Source organism: Siniperca chuatsi, linkage group LG5, assembly GCF_020085105.1.
Source record: "Siniperca chuatsi isolate FFG_IHB_CAS linkage group LG5, ASM2008510v1, whole genome shotgun sequence".
NCBI classification, from domain to species: domain Eukaryota; kingdom Metazoa; phylum Chordata; class Actinopteri; order Centrarchiformes; family Sinipercidae; genus Siniperca; species Siniperca chuatsi.
Genome location: NC_058046.1, coordinates 13,952,624 through 13,967,504, shown reverse-complemented (window position 1 = coordinate 13,967,504; position 14,881 = coordinate 13,952,624). Strand labels below are relative to the sequence as shown.

The following is a 14,881-nucleotide window of genomic DNA, read 5'->3' as shown; positions in this document are numbered from 1 at the left end:
TCGGACTCGTAACTGTGACAAGGGACCACAAGCTGAGAAGGTTGGTAACCACGGGTTTAATCTTAACAATGCATTGTATTCCAGAAGCTTATATGTTTGTTTATTGGCTAAAATGTTTATCTGTAACCAGTAGCCTAAGTATAGCTGTCAGATAAATGTAGTGGAGTAGAAGTATACAGCCCATAATAACTCATCAGGGAGCACATTAAGCCTTTATATTTCTTTACATGACTAAACAGTATTTTATTACTGTAGGTATGCGACACACAATACAGTATATAAATGCCCATATATTTTTAAGTAATGTCCCCACAAAGCAGTGCAGCGCGTTGTCACAGTGGCATCATATTTCTGGCCTCTTCCTCATAAATGTCTGGTATCTCTCCCATGGAGGAGGACACCATTCGGACAGAGTTGCACCCACGAAGCTCCATCTCATACCGGTTGAGCTGCTTCCAGAAGCCGTTATTCGGCCTCACCATGGGTCGACAGGTCTTCACCCACTTATGGGCCTCCAGGAGAGTCACCCCGCGGTGCTTCATCAGATAGGCCATGCACAAGGCGGCGGAGCGGCTCACGCCGGCGTTGCAGTGCACCAACGTGCGGCCACCGCCCTCTGCAGTAAGCTGTATTTTATCTGCCACCTCTTCAAAGTGATCGCTGAGGGGAGACACAGGGGAGTCAGTGACCGGGATGTGGATGTACTCCACCCCGGGAGGAGGAGGGCAGCTGCTCTTGGTCTCAGTAACGTTCACGATGCAGGTTATCTTGTACCGAGTCACCTGGGAGGAATCGTTAGCCGCTCTGCCATTACTGAGATAAAGATGGTCAGTGACTCGGCAAAGGCCTGAGAGACCTGCAGGGCCCGACTGATGCATAAACAGCGTAAAATGTACCGCTGCAACAAAGTTGTCTCCCCAAAATTTTGCAAGTAGCCCGTATTGTAAGGCACACACGCTGTCGCCCCCAGCTGGACGGGGTTTTCACACGTAGACGACGACATCATCTTCTTCTTCTTCTTCTTCTTCTTCTTCTTCTTCTTCTTCTTCGGTTTCTAGAGGCGGGTTGCATCCAAATAGTCGCATTACCGCCTTCTACTGGATTTAAAATAAGATTGTTTTTATCTACTCTTAACTAAAATAATTAAGAAAAATATACAAAAAAAAAAAGGGACAAACAATCAAATTTCTTCCCCACCCCTGATCTCATTCTCTAATAATCTAACCTACTCAATCTAGGCTCTGAGAGGGCCTATAAGCCTCTCAACAGCCCCTGCACTTCCTCTCCAGTAATTCCCACGATATCCAAAAACTTTCTCTTTCTCTTTCTGTCTCAGCAGCACAGTTAATCGGCATGGGCAGAAATGCTAAGAACTTAATCTTGTCCTTACACAAACAATATTCATTATGCTTCCTACCTGATTTGTTCTTTCCTAGCTGCTTCCTCGTGGCTTATCCTTCTCTTGGACCTGATCCTTATGACTTCCATCTCTTTCTTTCTCTTTGGACAGTCTGCTTGCCATGCACATGATTACACTTGGGTTCTTTCCCACAGTTTCTGCCGCTGCACATCTCATCTCCACATTTACCACATATCCCAATATCATGTCTACACACAAACGAACTGTATCCACATTTCCAACAATGTCTGCACTGAATGGGTTTGGGAACAAAAGCCTTTACTGGGTAACTGATGTGATGTCAGGCAGGATTTCTGATTCAAAATGCAACATGACAGATGTGTGTTGCACACCTTTCTCTGTCACTCATCCTGAACATGCTGTGACTGTCAACAACTCTGTTACATTCTTTAAATCTGTTTGCATCGACCATATACGGTACTCCATCAACAACTCCTCTATTAAGTGGGAAACACGACTCTTGGTAACTTGGTTATTTCCAATGCCTTCTTCAGTTGTGTCTGTGACACACATCCAACAATGATTAATCCACTTCTTTAAATGTAAACTAGATTGCCAAATTTGTCCTTAATCCAACTTGCGACTTCATGTTTGTCCGACAGAACTTTTCCTAATTTGAATTCAGCGAAGTGGATTATTTCTCTTTCCTTCTCATTCCTTATCATCACTGTAACTTGACATTTCTTCTCTTTTCTTCTTTTTCCTCCCTGATTTCCTACCGCTGCTCCTTTCAAACTCATCTACCTCCATCTTCCGTCCGTCGATCTCTTCCACGAGGTAGACACAACACAAGACAGTTCAGTTCAGTTTCTCACTCATTATAATTGCCAACAAAAAAAATCTTCGTATTATAAATAGGTTTTTAATATGACTTGTTTTACTGATATTCCTTCCTAGTTTATTCCTGAAATGTATGCTTGCTTTCTGTTTAATGTGTAGCAAATTTGATTTTAAGTACTTAATAATATATAATAATATTATTTATACAATGAAATGAAAAACATAAACACAATATAAAAAGAAACAATGTTTAAATTAGAATTCATCCTTTGGAGGAGACATGGATTTCCAGAGTAAAAATAGAAATCAGGCCACTGGTTGTTGAGATATTTTGATCAGGGACAGCCTGATAGACAGATTGAAACTTTTAAGGTTTCTTTTCCTTCCAAAACACATGACCACATCTGAAAATATAAAAATATATATAAATATGAATATTAATATATATAATAAATATCTGAAAAATTTCAAGGTATTTTACATCAAAATATTGTGTAGTTGTGATAACTTTCTGTAAATACTGTAAATAAATCAGACCATGGAGGGATTAGACCTGAAACGCTACATTTATGAAATGATTAGTTGATGGAGATTAAATAAATCTGCAGCTATTTTGATAATTAATTAATCGTTTGATTAATTTTTCAACTGTCAAATATTTTCTATTTTCAGCTTCTTCATTGTGAGGGTTTGTTGCTTTATACTGTTAAAAATGTATATGTTTGAGTTTTGGATTGGTGGTTAGACAAAACAAACAATTTGAAAACGTCCCCTTGGAATTATTTTATTGTAATTATTACTGTTTTCTGACATTTTACAGACCAAACAATTCATCGATTAATCAAGAAAATTATGGGCAGGTTAATTGATAATGAAAATAACTAAGTTGTTGCCCTAATAAAGATGATTCCTATCCTGAATAATTTCGGTTTAGTTTCCTGCCTCAATGAAAATGTTCTTCAGTTAAAGAATCTCTTTGGTTTCACTGAAGAATACAAACAAACATTATATACCTTTTTTCCTACTTTATACCTTCGGCTATTGTCAGAAAGTCTGAAATCTTCAGCTCCCTTTGTGCAAATGGAGACAATTCATAGTTGCATTGTAATGATTTACTGGGCAAAACAAAGAATATGATATTCAACATTCATTTATTCAGGTTATTTCTTTCCAAACAGGGTCCTTATCGCCCTGCCAAAGAATTTCCGGATTCTCTTCAGCCGGCTCTTCTTAACTTTGACTTTTTCCGCTGGCTGCATCAGAAGCCACGAAACATTTGCCGTTGCTCCCAGAGCAGACCTGCCAACACTCCCGTTTTCCCGGGTTTCTCCTGTATTTCAAGGCCATCTCCCAGCGTCCTCCCGTTGTGTTGTTTCTCTCGGGAAACTCCCGTAATTTGCATGGCCCTCAAACTTTATTATGAATAATGGTCATACACAGATCCAAGTTTTGTATGTTTGTCTGATGTCACCCAAGTTGCCAGATCATCTACACACACAATCCAACAATTTGAACCCATCTGTCAACGCAACCTGTCAACCCACAACCCGATTCAAGGGGCATGTGCGCAGCTGCTCTCTGAAATCTAAATGTTGGTAGGTATGCACACCAGAGGCTAAATTGTCGTCAGACGATAGCTGATGGGTTCAGAATCAGAATCAGAAATACTTTATTGATCCCCGAGGGGAAACTCTTTTGTCTGGGTTCCAAGATTGTAGTGGAGTAGACTTAGAAAGGAGCATGAAATTACAATGCTCAAAGTACAAGCATCCTAAGTAGCAGAGTAAATGTACTTAGTTACTTCCCACCACACCAGTCTTCCTGACAACATCTGTAATCGTTGTAATATGATTGCTTTTGTAATTAAAATTTTTCTGAAGTAATCAAAATTTTCTGAAGTAATCATTTTTATAATGTAATCTGATTACTTTGCAATCTGATTACTTTTGTAATCCGATTACTTTGTAATCTTAATCTTAATTTTTTTATTTAAATTTTTCTGAAGAATCAAATTTTGTAATGTAATCGTTTACTCTTGTAACATGAGGAGTACTTTTGTAAATAGATTATTTTGTAATCAGATGACTTGTAATTGGATTACTTTTGTAAATTTTTAAAAATGTTTTAATAAAATTTTCATTTAATTTTTTTTTTTTAAATTGTGTAATGTGGTCTAATTTAATGTTATGTGCAAGGTGATCTCACTGCCAATGGTTTCTGTCTGCTAATGACATTAAACAGGGATCCCCTCCACATAAACAGATTAAACATCCTACACCATCAATTATGCAACAAAGGTGGCCTCCTGATACTGTGACGGCACCTGTCTAACCTGCTAATATGCAGGTGTGGTGTACTACTTACTGTGTATTTCTATGTGTCTTTGAAGGTACCAGAGGAACCTGCTTGCAGCAGCACCTTACACTCCATCCTGCTCACCCATTCCCATCAACATCACCAATGTTACTGACTGACACACTCCACTTTTGTAGTTATTTCTTTCATTTCTTTAATGTAATGTAATGTTTGCAAGTAGTCTAATTACTGTAATGTAATCTCATTACCTTTATAATCTGATAACTTTTGTCATTTGTAATTAATTTTAATAAGTTCTACTACTGCATACTTTCAGCTACAGACTTCATTTAAACTTTAAACTCGGCACAAGACTTTGAACTATTAAACTTGTAGTCAGCTTTTTACAGTTTACATCATTTAGAGTTTTTGAATTACCAAAGTTTGAGTTTTATGCTTTTTTCAGTCCTTTTCTGAGTTTCTAATGGGAGTGAGTTACATGACCTGTGATGTCACCCGCTGAACCTCTTCTGCTGCTCTGCTTTTTCCAAAGGTTCTGATTTCAACCCTTGTAACTTCCACAACTTTCAATTCATACATCAAAATGTAGACAAAGTTGTCCTCTTTTGCACAATGGCAGTATTTAAGCATTAGGACATACAGTTTTTGAATATCTGCCTCAAAGCACCAAGAGAGCCCTTCAACTGTCTCATTAACTCTAATATTTTGGCTACAGTTTTTGAGTTTAGGTGTCTTATTTGAGTGGTACCTTGGCAGGGCTCTCAGTGTGTTATTACCAGTTCTGCCCAACAATGAATGAGCATTTTCAGGCCCAAGACACAGTCACACATTTTGATTGGCTGAGTACACCTCCATCAGTTTCTGCCTCTCTTTCTGATTGGTGTATTGCTGTTAAACTCTTTTTGGCAGTTGGGATCTCACTCCCTCTCACATTTTTAACTGTTAATAAATAAAATAAATAAATAAACAAATTCAAACCTTCAGCTGTTTCAAATTTAATTCACAATTCAAAACTACCTCTGTCTCTCTCACACACACACAAACATACTAATACACACACACATTCTCCAGCCTGTAGTATGCTGGACCTTACTGTGACTCTATAGAGTAGTCTGTATTTTTAATATAAAAGTCCCAAAAGCTAGTTTTCTTCTTCTGTGTGTCTTTCAGTCACCTACTACTTCTGCAGACATTCAGCTACAGAAACAATTCAAATGTCAAAATATTATGCTCTTTAAGGACATTTATGCTTCTCTTTTATGTTTTTGCTGCTTTTTTCTACCTAGGCTTAACATATTATGCTTTTTATCTCTGCCAGGCATAAGCCTGGAGGGGATTATGCATTTGGTCGTGTGTCTGTATCTGTCTGCAGCTAATCTCGCATACTACTCGACCCATCAGCCTAATATTTTTTGTGCACATTTATGTGGCAGTCACGTTAGTGTTGGCGGATTCTTTTGGTGGCATTTTCACTTTGAAATTGATATTTTACATCACTGGTGTTTTGGAATTGTCTATGGTTTGCCTCCATGTAGCCTGTCTGCTCTGGTTACACCTTGATAATGTGACCTGCATGTTGTCTCCCCTTCATTCCACTACACTCATGCATACACGCTGGACACACAGCATACCCTGCACTCCCTGTTCCCCACCCACATGACCAACATGATATCATGGGATGGCGTATAAATAGCATGTCACTTTTAAGGACATTTCATATGTCATGTCCACACATTTTAAGCTATTCGCCTATCATTTAACATCGTTAGAGATAGCGCATTTTAAGAGTTTTGGACATGCAGGAAAGGACAAAGTCAGGTGACCTTTGTTAGATGACCTTCATCACCATGGTACCAATAGTCAGGTGATCTTCATAGTCAGGTGACCTTCGTCGTCATGGTAACAATAACAAACACGTGGTTAACGCTGTGAAACGGTCGCAGTTTGGTTAGGTTTACGCACCAAAACTACTTGGTTAGGAAAAAGAAAAGATCATTGTTTGGGTTCACCTTGTGGAGGAGGAGGTAAGTTTTTTTTAATTTTTTGACTAAGGAAAATGATGGTCAACTCATAGCTGCATTATTGTCTTGGCAAACTGGTCCATTGATTGTAATAGTTGTAATATTTGACGGTGATCTGGCAGGGAGCAAGCAAACAATCTAGTTTGCTCAGTAAAGAAAAAAAAAACCCAAATGCATGTTAGCAGACAAGAAATTTTGAGTTCTTTAGAAGTGTCCTGGTAGGTAGATTTTTTATAGCAAACATTTGAACCAATGAGTCACAAACCGTAGCAACAACAAGCGTGTCCAAGCCATGTTCAGCACTTTTTAGTGTCCTCTGGAAACACTTCCGTTGTAGTTTGGTGTATTTGCAGCGCGTTTCTGTATTTGGTTGTGTTTTGTATATTTGTGTTTTTTTAAGTTGCAGTGCGTTTGCCCTTGACGGCCACCGTAATTTTCTGTTGTCATTTACCTGCAGAAGTATCATGTACAGTATTTTCATTTGGGGATGATATTCATGTGGATGAGCAGAGATAATAAAGTCACATGTGATAAAGACTCTTGCAGCCACAGTCAGAGGAGGCCTCACTGAGAACAGCGGACACCATTTTGGGGTTCCAGTGCCATTAGAAGACCCTCAAAGTCATGCATAAATTTTAGCATGAATTTGTCAGTGTCAGTCTTTTGGTGAAACCCAACCCGACGTCACGCTGCGGTGGCCAATCACGTAAGCTGGTGATCAGACTGGTCAAACTGCACCACAGTCAGCCTGAAATATCCCTGAAACTAGGCACTGTCCAGGGAGTCTCCCAGTTGTGTCCTCGCTTGGTTTATTTTGTGTACCCAGCTTTGACATCTGTGTCTGGCTTCCAGTCTATGCTGCAAAATAACGATACCAAGAAGCTTCTTTTGGTTTGTGTCCATTTGTTTGAGTGAGAGAGAGAGAGAGCAGCAGTGGTCGAGCGAGCTAGAGAGTGAATGAAGAAAGGGAGCGATGGTAAGCCAGTGAATCAGAGAAATAAAACATTACTTTTTTATTGTTTCACAGCGGTTACGTTGCACAAATAAGCACTCCCACACCCCGACACACCCCGCTGCACAACCCTGCGGCTAATTGCCACAACCCCTGATGTGGTGTGATTACAGCCTAAAACAATTTCAGCTTTTTAAAAATATTGTAGCGATGGCCCTCATTTGCCATAATGCCCAGTGCTGTTTTGCCTAAAATGTGGTAAAGATCTAAAAATCATTTTTCATCCGTTTTCACATGAGCATTACAGCCTCATTAAAAACTGTATTGCATGTTCAATATTTTTAATCTAATCAGCACAAATGCTTTTTCTGTCAATAAATAACATATTTATTATTATTATTATTACTTTATTTAAAAAAATCTATTTCACTTTTTTCTATAAAAAACGGTCAAACATCACTTTACAAAGGTCTTCACATAAAACAAACATGAAACCACAATTACAGAAATATCACAGGAACATCAATAAAAAAAGTCACAATGAAATGCTAAAATTAAGCGTGTACATTACAATATCAACGATCAGGCATGGATGGTTGAAAATTAAATAATTCAACCATTAGATAAACTTTAGGATAAGTTCATAATAATCACTGATGTTAATGTAAACCAACATCTTAAATTCATTATCATAGCACAGCTGCATATTGGCACCGTTATTTTTGTATTCTTGTGCTGTTAAAATAAATGACTAGCATAAAAAGAGAATACATGTGTGTGTGTATGCTTGTGCATGTAGCCTATGTGGAGAAATCGGTTCATAATTAAGTTTAAAATTCACATAAACCGTTAGTTATGTTCCAGTATGTCCCTTTAAGTAAAATTATAGCAGAATACTGTAGTGTTTCTGCTTGAGGTGTTTGCTGTGTATTAGCTGGTGGTGCCTGCAGGCAGTCCTCGGTTGCCCAGGAAACACAGATGGTGGATGAAGGGCGCGCATACAAAAGACCATAAACCTGTTGCAGCAGCTGGAGACCGAGACCACTGATTAATTCAGGTCTGTGCAGTCCTGCTTAGTCAAAGACGTCGCTGTTCTCTTTAATACCTCCCATCCATTTTCTTTGTCCCTGGGCTTCCGTCTCCACTTGATCCTGTTTTCCCCCGGACCGGAGTCCCGTCAGTGCGCAGCTGCTGTTGGCACTCCCACATCTGCTTGTCTCAGCTCGGCAGCCATATAGACGACGCTCAGCCGCGGCTCATGTTAGTGCGTAGCGTGTAGATCCAGGGGGGCGACCAGCCTTTTACTGCAGGCGTAATCACTGCACACACACACGGCGTGTAGTTGCAGGTTAGGCATCTTGCCCTCAACATGGACAAAGAAGGAGAAGAAGTGATCTTTTCGCACCGTTTGATGCTGCGGGGCAGGTGCATGTGGAACCCGGAGATCACTGGTAGGAAAAAAAACCGTATAGTTCCTATTATTCGGTTACATTCAACATTATTATTTTTTCCAATCAAACTGGTTAAATTGGGTTTGTCTGTTGTTAGATTAGATAAACATTGACTCATTTAATTTTCTGCAGAGGAGGGCCTAGTCTGTAGAGGATGTCTTTCCTCAATCTGACATCCTTGCAGGGTTTATGAATATTAAAATATACTTATTTATAGAAAAGCTATTTCTGTTGGACACATGCCAGATTAGAATGAAGGTTATTTAATACAATATGGCGCTACAGTATAGCCTACATGGTCTTTCATCTCCAGATAGACAGTATCTATAGCATGAGCTGCAGCCACTAGACCATATTTTTGCTTAGCCAACATAAATGTCTGTTTAACCCAAGCCTTTGCTATGGTCTAAAGTTCTGACTGTGTGTATTACTTTAGGTTTAGGGCAGGCCATTAAATACAAAACAACACACAGTGAATCATCTACTGTAACATCAGCTATAGATATTTATGATCAGCTGTAAAATTTTCCACACCCTAATTCAGTGTGCTTTTATTTTGTAGGTAACCATGTGGTCAGTGTTGCAGGGACTTTTCACTGGATTCATCTAGAGCTGTTGACATGTCACCAGTCAGAACACTGGGAGGATCCAAATAGGAACCAACTGCAGGACAGGTTATGTGTACAGGCTGGATTATCTTTATCAAAAATCATGAGGGAGGATCATTTTCCCTGGCGCACAATATCAGATGGTGAATTTAATAGTAATAATTACTCAGTTAGTTAGATAACTGATATCAATGAAGCCTATCTCAAGTCACATATCTTTTAGCAGTGGGTATATTTCAGTCTAATTTGTGTCTACATAAAAAGCAGTAAGGAGAGGCAATTAAATGAAAGAACAAGTAATCCCGGGGGTATCTTGGGAGGACAGTTGGGTTGCGGCCCACTTTTCTGCTGCTTTGTGTTGTGTGTTCCTCTCCAGTTACACTGATGAAAGAGCAGATCGGGGCTCGCACTGGACCTCATGAGCTGCATCACCCTCTGCTGCGCTGCCTTGCAGACTGGTACAGGATCTGTCAGTAGATTTACACCACGGTGACTTTTATTTCCCTTATATTCACTTTACAGTCTACACTGTGACTTGTTATAAAGGTCTAGATGAATATAAACTGCAGAGCCAATTTTTCTAATTTGCTTTTGCCCACAAACAGGATGTGCCCTGTGTGTGTGTGTGTGTGTGTGTGTGTGTGTGTGTGTGTCAAGCCTCTGTGCTGGCTGAGAGTGCAGATAAATGGGGAACAGATAGAACATGGGAGATTAGTTATGTGTTAAATCGCTGCTGTATTTTCCGCTATATGCTACTATCCTTTCCAGGATTGTTGTTAAGAGGGGAGATAAACCAACCTGAAAGTGGAGACCATGACCAAATCAGATTAGCACAATCAGCTTTTCAGATTCATTATTCAACATTATGCGGGATTATCCTGGGAAATTTTTTTGCATGCTTTTTAGATACAATTTTAAATAAAGACAAAAATATGTCTTCAAAAGCATGACATGTAAAAGAGGCCAACAGGAATGTGTTCATGGTGTTAGGAAACAGAAAAATCTGAAAATCATGTCACCATTCACTTCTGTATTTCTTCCTTTTCATCTCCTTCTGAATGTAACAGCTGCCATGTTATTTCTCCTACAGTGATTAACGCCATTACTGCTGCGTTTACCTTCAGAAGGAAAGGATCCATGGCCAAGTGTTTCCCCACTGAGGGATGACTTCTGCTGCTTTTGTGTATCAGTGAAAAATGCCACCACTGCTTTGCAGTCAGTGTCAGCATGATCAGATTTAGCAGGAAGGTATTTCATGGGTGGTGTTTTGGAGTCTAAAATAATTTGCTGCAGTGTTCTTTCCTGTCTCTCTCAAATGTGTGTATTCTCCTGGCTGTGAGTAATACTAATATAGCTTCATCCACCCCCACTCTCATTTGTTTTTTTTTGGCTCATCAAAAACACTGAAACTGCAGCCATCGAAAACCTCTCATGCCTGTTTATTTCAGCTGCTGTGTGCAGTGACCTCTTCTCTCTGTTACCTTGGTTACTCTAACACTTTGGGCACTTCTCCCTGTATAAGACACTTTAGATTTACTACAAGTGGTGTTTTAATGATGCTATCCTGTGTGTTAATTTCTAACCAATGGGACAATGTGCGATTGACTATGTGCGATGTTCTTTGTTTGTCTTGCTACCAACTATTTTTAACGTACAATACGTACTCTGTATTTTTACTGTAATGCGTGGGCGTGTGTGTGTCTGCGTGAGTGCATGTGTTTGTGTGCATGTGCTCTATTTGTGTGTGTGTTTCTTCCTGTATGTGTGCATGTGTATCATGTCTGACAAAACAGACATTTGTTATGATCCTGAAGCTACTAGCTGCTTTTCTGTGATTTTCTCACAGCTGCAAAGTTTTAAAATGCCTGAAGCTCTTCCTTTAGCCACTGGATGTACCAGAGAAGGGATAAAAACATATTTACAAGTGATTCTTAGCATTTGTTTCGACCTCATTGAAGTACCAGTTAAGTGGGGAGTCTTGTGATTTAGGTTATCACAAGAATGTCGCTGGAAATTAATGGTGTGTACTTTTCTAAATGATGCCTGCTGGTATTAATTAAACTGTAATGATGCCTACAGCCCCATCATCTGATACTTAAGCAAATTACAGCAAATGCTAATAATTATGTGCAAATAGCTTTTTACCCAGGTCTGGATTCTACTAACAGTATCTCACTAATATCTAACAATACTAATGTCTGCTAACAGTCGGATGATTACTAACCTGTACTGTGAATGCTGATGGCTGGCCTTGTTCTTTCTAACCCACCGACTAACCCTCTGCTTTATGCCCGCAGTCTGATGCACACACTCCTCTCTCATGATCCTGAAATCCTTATTCTAGAAATGGCCAACTTAGATTGATTATTAAAGAAGAAAAATCAAGGAAAACTGTTAAAGTGAAGTCAAGAAGGGTTTCAGAATTTGGGAAGGGAAATGTTATTAACCACTAGATGAAAAGAGGAGCTGCTGATACCAAACTGGGTTGACCACACTCAACTACTACTTCTACTACTTTAGAAGAATCCTTACAAATCCAATAATCTGATTCCAAATGATATAACTGTACTTCACAGGCCAAATTCACATCTTCAGTGACCATCTTTCTGTCTCTACCTGTGCACTGTGTGGTCAGCCTTCGCAGGTGAGTGCCTGGCTTGTTGTCACCATAGGTAATACAAGGAGACACAAGCCAAGCAAACCTCAACTCCACTACTAACGTATTTTGGTGTTGATACTAACAGTGGTGAGGCCGTAAAGGTCCACCTGTTGCTCTTACTAACATCTTCTTTCAATCCTGATGTCTGAAATCAAATGATTCTGTCCCTTTGTTAATCTTTAATTGTTAATCTTGTGGTACTAGTGATGTTTATTTAATGACATTACATGAAAGCTTTTATCCAAAACATCTTCTAGTGCCATGAGTATATGCTTTTTTTAAGCAATGGGCAGTCCTACTAAAGTCCTACAGCTCTAACCGTGTCATGACATGCTCAACAGAAGTCCTTATAAACAAGCAAGCTAGACAGTTTTGCTCTCTCAACAAGCTACTAACATCTTCTAAAGTTAAATTGACAGAGACTAATGAACAAAGAGCTTTATTAGCTCTCAGCAAACTAACAAACTAACCTACTAATAAACTAATAATCTAACAAAAACTAACTAAAACCACTAACTTTCTGCTGAGTGGCACAATTAGTGAAGCACCCCGATTTTGAGGAGTTGCATCACTTATTGAATGTACTAACAGAATTAAGTTTTGAAGAGTTTCTGATGTGATTGAATGTCCCTGTCTGTGTATGTGTGTGTGAGAGAGAGCACAGAAAAGTGTGTGTGTGTTTGTACAGAATGTGTATATGTGTGCAAATGTAAGCAAACTGGATGAGTGACCGCCTGATTTTCTCTCAAAACAATAATTTAACATACCAATGCAGATTATATTCACTAGAGAAGTTTTAACCAAGTGTATCCACAATTACTCTTTCAGCTTAGCTGAGCACCAGGATACCTATAAAACACAGATATCACCCGTGAACCTCTCAAACAACACACTGTGTGAAAGTGCATGTAAAGAAAAATAAAATAAATGTACACAACTATTTTTGTACTTTATTGCTAATTCATCAGTTGTCTTTACTACATATGTTTGTAATAAACAATTTTCATATATAAATAAAACATGTTTTTATTGTATTGTCTCTTTTCTCAACTATTGAAATGAAAAATTGCAACCTACGGAGTCTAATACAAAAGATCCGTTGCAGTCAAGTATTTAAATTGTCCACAACAACAAAAGGTACAGTAGAACATGTTTTGTGCACCCAGCCAGGAAAATACAAGGTATTTTATTTCTATGGTGATCTGGAGTGCCAACTCCAGGAGTGCCATTATCCTAAATAAATGATTTGCTCTCTTGATTGCTGCAATCATACTGAAGCATGATTACTTTCGCAGCACATTCAGCACATGCAGAGTCCTGCAGTATCCATTTTATTTAAACTCTCTATAATAGCAATGCTGTCCTGCTACATGTTGCCACACATTGATGTGAGGATTTCAAGATTTTCATGATTGCAGTGTTACAGCAGGGGGCAGCAACTCATCAGGTTAGCAGATTTGCTATGTGTTTTGGTGCAGTGTAAACTCTACTACAAGATTATTGGATGTTCTGCTCATATTTGCAGCCACTGGACAAATGTTTGTGATGGTGCAATGATTTCATGATTTCAATGATTTATCTACTATTTATTTGGATGATACACTCTTTATGTACTGTAAAGTGCATTTCTGATTCACCTGTCACTGTAAAAGTGTATTTTCTGGTAAAATATGCACAGTAAATTCTTTAAGCGTCTCAACTTTAAGGGAGTGAATTTATTGTAAGCACATTTTTCAACTTTTTCAACTTTAAACAGAAATCACAACCCAGAAGACATGCATAGTTTTATAAATGTGTCATCTGGATTGAAGGAATGTCTTGTTTCCTGTGATATGTGTAAGATTTCTCTCTGACACATTGTATGACAGATGTGTGTAATGCTGTTATCAGACTGTGTTTCCACTGCATGCTGTGAAAGTCAGAAATGATCCTATTGAGAGGTGCAAATCAAATTTAGCTAAGTTTGATGGTCGAGATATAAAGGTCAAAGGTCATACCTCTGTATTCTGAGAGATTGCAGGCTATGTAGACTGCGGCAGTGTCCACCACCAGTGTCTCCCAGTATATGACACCCATGACCAATGTGACCAATTATTATATGTATATTATATTTATATATCTATTTACAACAAACAATTCTGATTATTATTATACAACAAAATGTCATACAGGTTCATACAGAGACAGAAAGACAGAAAGACCGAGGGGTTGTGTTGCAGACTGAAACCCACACACACACACAAACACACACACCTCAGTGGACCTTCATTCCATCGTCCTCCTCCTTCACTTTTGTCAGACAGAGGGGGCTCTGCTCTGCCCCCCATTTCAGCCCGATGTGATCCAGATGACAGGGTTTTCCAAAGGTAGGAGCAGCGGGGCCCGGGGTCTTCATGGGTCAGCTGTAATTCACCGCAGAGCTCAGAGAGCAGAGTCTTAACACACACAAAACCCCTCACAGAACAGTGAGGCTCCACTTAAAGTCTTAAATATCACACAAACTCCAGTTCAAAGGCAGGTATGTTTATTAAAAACATTAATCGGCTTAATGATGTTCTCCAGCGAATGGTTAGTTTTGTTAGTCTTTGAAAACACACTAATGCTCGAGTTTACAGGGACTTGGATGCCACAGAGGCCCAGAGAGAGAGAGAGAGTCGTGGAGAAGAAACAGTGC

General features: G+C 39.1%; 1 protein-coding gene and 1 long non-coding RNA gene across 2 annotated transcripts; one reads left to right on the top strand and one right to left on the bottom strand.

Moving 5' to 3' along the window:
* Positions 1-36: 36 nt before the first annotated feature.
* Positions 37-1,032, bottom strand: zgc:153044 (uncharacterized protein LOC751678 homolog). Its single transcript, XM_044197270.1, has one exon. The coding sequence runs from the start codon at positions 876-878 to the stop codon at positions 333-335; it is 546 nt and encodes a 181-aa protein (XP_044053205.1). The 5' UTR covers positions 879-1,032; the 3' UTR covers positions 37-332.
* A 6,897-nt stretch (positions 1,033-7,929) lies between these two features.
* LOC122876663 lies at positions 7,930-13,241 on the top strand. The gene is made up of 3 exons (XR_006378109.1): positions 7,930-8,940; positions 9,503-10,037; positions 10,639-13,241. It is a non-coding gene; the product is annotated as an uncharacterized LOC122876663 (long non-coding RNA).
* The last annotated feature ends 1,640 nt before the right edge of the window (positions 13,242-14,881 follow it).